The sequence below is a fragment of the Salpingoeca rosetta genome (assembly GCF_000188695.1).
Source record: "Salpingoeca rosetta unplaced genomic scaffold supercont1.38, whole genome shotgun sequence".
Lineage (NCBI taxonomy): Eukaryota > Choanoflagellata > Craspedida > Salpingoecidae > Salpingoeca > Salpingoeca rosetta.
In genome coordinates, this window is record NW_004754896.1 from 417,823 (window position 1) to 425,322 (window position 7,500).

Sequence of the window (7,500 nt, forward strand, 5' to 3'; positions counted from 1 at the left end):
CACACACACACACACACACACACACACACACACACACATCACCACAGTCAACGCACTTGACGCTGATGGGGCGAGGGAAGATGAAGAAAACGATGCAGAAGACCACGGCGAGCGTGAGCAGGATGCTCACCCCGATGATGAGCCGCCTGTTTCCACACAAGAAAAGCGACGACAACAGCATCAGTGCAGGAGAGAAACGACAACGACACCCCAACAACCCTCACACACACACACACACACACACACACACACACACACACACACACACACACACACAGCTTCAAACACGTGTGCGCGTGTATCAATGCAACCAGCAACTAACGTTCGTCTCGGCTTCAATCGCTGGTCGCTGTATGGAATGAGCGCCACGAGCTCATTCGGCTTCACGCACTCATCTGTGTGTGTGTGTGTGTGTGTGTGTGTGCAGGTGTAGCGAGCGTGAAAGGAAGGTTGTGCGCTTCATGTTCAGGCACCATCAATACCACCAACGCAGTCAACACCTTCATCGCCACATCCTGCTCCCTTGCGGCTTTACCGTTGCGCCTGATCTTGCCCTTGCCCGCACACGTGGGGCAGGTGTCGTGGATCTTGGGCGGCTTGTACTGTATCTGGCTCATCCCGGAGTCAATGTGCAGCCGTCAAAGTACAACAGAGCAACAAGCATGCAAGCAACAGCAACCGCTGTGGTTTGCTTCGTTGGAGTTGGAGCTGTGGAGGATGACGATTGCGGTGTGTAAAGTCGTCGTGTGCGTTGTTTGTGTTTTTGCGTGGCTGCTGTTCCTTTCCACACCATATTTTTGTATGTCGTGTGTCGTGCTGGGTTGGAGGGATGTAATTTATCATGTCGTCAACAGTTGTGCCGTGAGCAAGACACTGCGCTGCGAAACGCGCGCGCATCAAATATGAGACTGAAGCAAGCAAGCAAGCAAGCAAGAGCGCTGTTGACAACACCATTCGCAACGGACCTGCATCTTGCTCCCAAAGTGCAAGCAAAAAAAATAATGTGACAAAAGGCAAGAAGGAAGCAAGCAACTGTTGCTGGTGGCACGGCAACCAAGCAACCAAGCATGAGGCGTGGTAAAAACACACCGACAGTTAGGTTGAAAGTGTATGAACACGCAACCAACATCAACCTGTCCATGGCTGAACAGTTCAGGGAAGAGAGGAGAAGATCAACGAAGACAAGAAATTGGAAGAAGCACAGAAACACCTGGTTGCTTGAAGCTGCAAGCAGGAGACAACGGAACCCGACGTTGGGGAGGGTAGTGTAACAAAGGGCAAAAGGGGCCCGCTCGTGGTTCAGCTGTTAGGGATGAATCAAGAACGAAAGAAGAAGGAAAACACGCAAACCAAAGCGCAAAACCACAAAACGAAAAAACAGCGTGCAACATAAAGTAAGACAACAGAATGCAACGACGGACAGACAAGCAAGCGGATAACGGGGATAGGTGGTAAAACGCTGCTCAGCACGTGGCCAGCCCACGGCGTGCACGCAAGAACAATCAATAATCAGCAGGCAGCAAGCAGCAAGCAGCGGGCACAAGGGCGGGGAAGAAGATGAGATGCACTCATGTGCTTTGTAACATGACGTGATCACAAACATAATCGAATAAAGGCACGCAGGGGCCAATGGCAAAAGCAGCAGTCTGCCCAGCAGGTGCTTCTGCTTTCTTTGCCAGCCATCAAATCAAGCACACGCTGTCGCAGTGGAGTGGAGAGAGAATGAGGGGAATGGCGAATGGCGAATGGCGCATGGAGGACGATGAAAAGCACTGCTACCGCTGGTGAAACTGGTCCGCGCCCGTGGTGGGAGGCTGCCTCACTTCGCCTCTGTTGTACATCTGCGTCAGAGCGGTTTGGATGCCTGCAGGGCAACAAAGCAAGAAGTGAGATGTGCGTTGAGTGCGTGTGTGTGTGCAGACAAGAGGGCGGGGTGGAACAGATCAGCCGGCACGAGAGGACATGCACAAAACACACAAACACACAAACACACACACACACACACACACACACACACACACACACACACACACACACACACACACACACACACACACACACAAACACACACACACACGCACACACAGCGAGCGCTCACGTGACTGCACTTCGTGTGAAAACCGGGAGCAGATGGCAAGAGTGCGGCAGCGCGTGCAAATCTCATCTTGTTGGTGAAAAGTAAAGAAACACATCAGAGACAAAAAAGCAAGGCATGTCAGGGATGTCTAGTGCAGAGAGTGCGGCGTACGACAGCGAACTTGCACAGCACAGCACACACACACACACACGCACGCACACACACACACGTACATCATAACAAGACAAGCAGCAAACACACACACTCACACATCACAACACGGCAAAACCAGGCGTTCATGTCAACCATTGGATCGCATACTTGATGGCACAGAGGTGTGGTAGGCTGAGGGCGGACAAGCGTTGGTTCCGGACTTGCATCCCCGTGGGATATAGTGCATCAACGCTGATTCAAGGGGGAATGTGGTGGACAACACGGCGCTGATGAGGTACTTGCATAGAACCGAATGCCCCCCCCCGCACGCACAACAAGCGGCAGTCAAACAAACAGACAGAAACACACACACACACACACACACACACACACACACACACACACACACACACACACACACATAAACTCTGTGGGCTTACCGCGCTCGAAATCATTGACTGTGAGGTCGGAGGGAGAGGCAGGAACAACGACGTTGCCTTCACGGATGCCACGTGACCATTTGCGAATGTCATTGTGCAAGCCGCCAAAGCACTTGTTGCAGATCCTGCAATTGTGAGCAGGGTGACAAATAATCGTGAGATGGTGCGCAAGCACACACACACACACACACACACACACACACACACACACACACACACACACACACAACACACACACAAGCACACACGCACACAAGCACACAAGCACACACACACAAACACACACACACACACACACAGACACACACAGCCGCCACAATTCGAAACCTACTTTGATGCAGAGTTTCGACCAGGACCTTCGCAGATAGGGCAGACGTGTTGAGAGGACGTGGTATCATCTGGATTGCTGCCTGCAGGCATGCGCTGCTGGTGCTGGGTGAAGAACCCAAAGCTGTTGCCGACAGGACCAGCCACGCCCATGTCCGTCAAGGGCATGCTGGCCCCAGGCACCTGTCCATATGCACCGTGGCGCAGCGCGCTGGTGGCGTTGCCTGCATGCAACCTGGCTGCCGCCGCAGCTGCCGGTGTTGGAGCGGAGGTGTCGCCTGGTGCGGAGGTTTGCAGCATGGAAAGCAGGGCGACTGGATCAACATGCCCATTCCCGAGCATGGCTGCAGGTGGGGGCGGGGCAGTGGGTGGAGGAATCCCATTTCCTGGTTGCTGCAGTTGTGGTTGTTGCTGCAAGTGTGGTTGTTGCTGCAAGTGTGGTTGCAAGTGCTGCTGTTGCTGTTGCTGCGTCAGCTGGTGTTGCAGTTCTGCTGCCTCTGTGAGAAAAGGTCGCTTCGCTGGTGGCTCATCTTGGCCTGTGCCATCGGCGTGCACGGATGCGTCCACGCCAACGCCCGAGTCTGCACCGCCGCCGTGAAGCCGCATCTGCTCCTGCTCCTCACGCAGTTGTTGCTGCAGCAGGAGCTGCTCTTGGTTGGGCGTTGGGTTGCCTGCAGGCATGCACGACAACGTAGATGTCGAGACATACTGCATGCCCGCAGACGCAACAGACCAGCCCGAACCGGCAGGCTGACCGTGCTCCACGTGGGCATGCAGTTGCTGTTGTTGCTGTTGTTGCTGTTGTTGCTGTTGTTGCTGTTGTGTGAAATCGCCTACATGTTGCTGCTGTTGGTGGTACTGAACGTGTTCAGGTTGGCGTTGGCGGTCGTGAGCGCGGGCGCTGGGGGTTGGCATGTTGCTATCGTCGTACATTGGCTGGGACTGTGCCGTCACCACGCCCGAGAGTGTGGACGACGTGTGGGGCGGATGTGGCGGGTGCGTGGTGCCAGGCGTGGGTGGAAGCGACCACACGTCATGCGAGGCGCGCCGAAATGGATCCAGCACCGCTGATGGCGACAGTGGCATGCGGAACAACGACGGCGATCCAATGTCCTGGCTGAGCCATGCTGACGGGCTCCCAGGTGTCATGGGTGGCTGCGAAGGCGATGTATGGCTGGGTTGTTGTTGTTGTTGTTGTTGTTGTTGTTGTTGTTGTTGTTGTTGTTGTTGTTGTTGTTGTTGTTGTTGTTGTTGTTGTTGTTGTTGTTCGAGGTATGAAGGCGGCTGTTGCGGCTGTGGCTGATGCCGATCCTCAAGAAACCGCAGCAGCTGCTGTACCATTGCTTCCGGCGGCTGGTCGCGCTGCTGCAGCTGTTGTTGTTGCGGCGGTGTTGGTTGTTGCTGGAATTGCACAAATGCTTGTAAAACCGCACCCGCTTCGGACAAGTAGCCGGCACCATCACCTGGTTGGGCCTGCGGCTGTTGCTGTTGCGAAAAGTGATTGAGCAGGACGCGACAGCAGTGCGGCACCATCCATGATGCAACAGTGTCGTGCAACTGACCACCGAGCCAGGCACCAAACACAGCCCTCACAGTTCGCAGATCAGCACATCCTGGGGGTGGCCCTGCGCACTGCTGCTGCTGTTGCTGCTCCTGTTGTTGCAATTGTGGTTGTTGTGGCAGTTGTTGTGGTTGCAGCTGTGGTTGTTGTGGCAGTTGTTGTTGTTGTTGTTGTGGTTGCAGCTGTGGTTGTTGTGGCAGTTGTTGTTGTTGTTGTGGCTGGTGTTGTGGCTGGTGTTGTTGCTGCCCTTCTTGTTGCTGACGTCGTTGCAGCTGCCGCTGTTGCTGTTGTTGCAGTTGTTGCTGTTGCTGTCCCTGCTCGCCCACGTTTGCGAGGTGGAACTGGTCAGGGGCGTGTCTGTCCCCCATGTCCGTACTGAGCGCTGCGATGGAGCTGGCGATGTTCTTGGAATCCCAACGCGGCTGCGCGGCGGGCGGAGGCTCGTGAGGCCCGTGGACAGATGCTTGCTTCGAGGAGGCAGAGAAAATGGAGATCAGAAGTCACCGACGAGGGAGGGAGGTTGAAGATGTTTGTTTGGGAGGGGAGTCGGGGTTGAGAGTCTGTGCTGGTGGGACAAAGAGACGAAGCAGAGAGAGGGAAACAAGTGAGGGTCAAAACCAAAAACCAGGAGTTGGAAGGTGCAAGCAAACGGAAAATCGAAAAAGTGGAGGCGTGTGGTGTTGTTTGCCTGCACAAGAACGCACGCCCAGAGCCAAGGCTCCAATGGGTTGTTGAGGAGTCAACCACCAACAAAGGACAGGAGAAGACAAAGGAGGGAATACCTACTTGAATGGACTTGGGCTGGAGGAACAACAGAAGCAGCAGAGACAGCAATGACAGCAGCTGCTGAGTGTCACAGCGTGCGGGGTCTTGCTACTCGCTCGGAAGAAGGGCGGGAGGGGATCACCGCCTGCACCGGCCTGGGTGTCGCGTGTCCTGTGTTCGCAACTGTTGGTTGGGGGTCCTGTGTTGGGTGGGTGCACACGCGCGGTTGCCCGTGCCTGCAGGCAAAGCGCAAAGCACGAACCAAACCAAGATTTGTGTTGGTTGGTGTGGGAGTAAGGCCAGGGAGGGAAGGGTGGAGACAATGAGAAAGGGAGTACACGCCACGCGATCGAAGCGCAACAATGGGGAGACGGTGCGTGGATGAGATGAGGCGTTTGAAACGGGTGTTTGCAGTGGAGTTTGCGATGGCGGTGAAGAAGAAAGGGGGGGGGGGGAGGGAGGAGAGCAGTGAAGGGAAGGAAGCTGTGGAGAGTTACAGGGGCAAAAGGGAAAATGGTGCGTGATATGCGAGAGCTAGGATAGCCGTGTGCGTGTCAGCGAGAGCCATTCATTCAAAAAGAGAGGAGGGTGTTGGCTCAAAATGCGTGGAAGATTGCGGTGAATGTCAAGGGAAACGGGTAAGGAGGGGGAAAAGATGGGGGATGAGACACGCCGTCACGCAACCAACAAAGAAACAGCTTCACTGACAAGGTGATGTGACGGCAGCAACCAAGCACGAGCACTGCAAGTGTCATGCGCCAACAATGTGCATGCAGTGCACAACGAAACAAGATGAGGCAAAGCTTGAAGAAAAGCGAGCCACACCACACACGCACCACGCACACACACACATACACCACATGCACGTGTGCATGTGATTCAAGGGCGAGCGCTGGAAGTGAAGAGAGTCGGAGGACAAAGAGAGTGGAGGAGAGGGTGGCGAAGCCAGCCTGGAAACAAAACATTACCAACCACCTTCGGGAACGCCAAGAAGTCAAATAGAAGCACTCATCGTGGCGTGCAACAAACGAACACAAGTGGGGTGAGGTGGGGAGCAAGTCAGCCCAACACACCCAACGCACACACACACACACACACACGAATGCAGACGGTGGCAATACGTAGGCGGAGAAGCACAAAGAAGCGACGATGGAAGCCAGGACACAGAGGCTCGGCCATGACCAAGAGGATCGGTAAGTCGCGGACGAGGGACAACAGCGTTGCTCACGCCCCATCCTGCTCGAAGCAAACTTCAAAACTCAACCGATCGCACACACACTGATACGAGTTGTTGGCGCATCGAAAGCCAAGCAACCGATCGAGCGATCAGTGTGCGCGCAGACGCATGCACGCACACCAAAACAAAGCGGACACCACAGTGCCGACGGAGATGGAGAGGGAAAGAAAGGAGGAGAGGAGGAGAGAGAGAGAGAGAGAGCAGGGTGCACACACACGCACACATACACACACAGACACACACACACACGCACACACACACACACACGCACACACACACACACACACACACACGCACAAGCAGACGCATAGACGAGCACAGGACACACGCACTGTGAGGGTGCAGCTGGGATACAAAACGATTGGAGTGAATGACAGCTTACCACCAAGTGTTGCTGATTTTCAAAACAACAGTGCGTGGTGCTGTGTGAGTGTGTGTTGGCAATGGTGGTTTGCGTGCGTGTCCGGCTCAGCTGTTGATGGTGGTATCGTGGTTGTCCATAAAAAACACGAGGAAGTGCACCAGAGCAAGCACGGCAAGCACGCCAAGAAACGTGCGATGAGCGAGATGCGTGTGAGATGTGAGTGATATTGGGTGGGTGATCGTGAGATGAATTGTACTTGGGAAATGGATGTCACTGTCATAACACAAGATCAACAAGCACACACAAGATCAACAAACAACACACACAAGCACACACACATAAGCCAGCGGGAGGAGGAGCACGCAAAGCATCAAAAAGGGAAGGGCACAAGCGCAGAAGGACAGAAGCAAGGGCGGCAACCACATCTAGAACAGCAGAGACCTGCGTTTCGCTTGCGGAAAAAGTGACATGACATCAACCGACATGCAGCCCCAAGCAACAACAAGGAAGGGGAACAACAACAGCAACACATGCCTGGTTGGAGAAGGAAGCAAAAAAGCCACCGCACGAGCACGC

General features: G+C 54.5%; 1 protein-coding gene across 1 annotated transcript; it reads right to left on the reverse strand.

Moving 5' to 3' along the window:
* Positions 1 to 823: 823 nt before the first annotated feature.
* Positions 824 to 4,146, reverse strand: PTSG_10597 (uncharacterized protein; the record flags this gene model as incomplete). The annotated part of the gene is made up of 5 exons (XM_004988077.1): positions 824 to 1,864; positions 2,099 to 2,164; positions 2,399 to 2,482; positions 2,671 to 2,795; positions 3,002 to 4,146. The coding sequence occupies 5 exons, from the start codon at positions 4,144 to 4,146 to the stop codon at positions 1,776 to 1,778; spliced, it is 1,509 nt and encodes a 502-aa protein (XP_004988134.1). The 3' UTR covers positions 824 to 1,775.
* Positions 4,147 to 7,500: the final 3,354 nt, after the last annotated feature.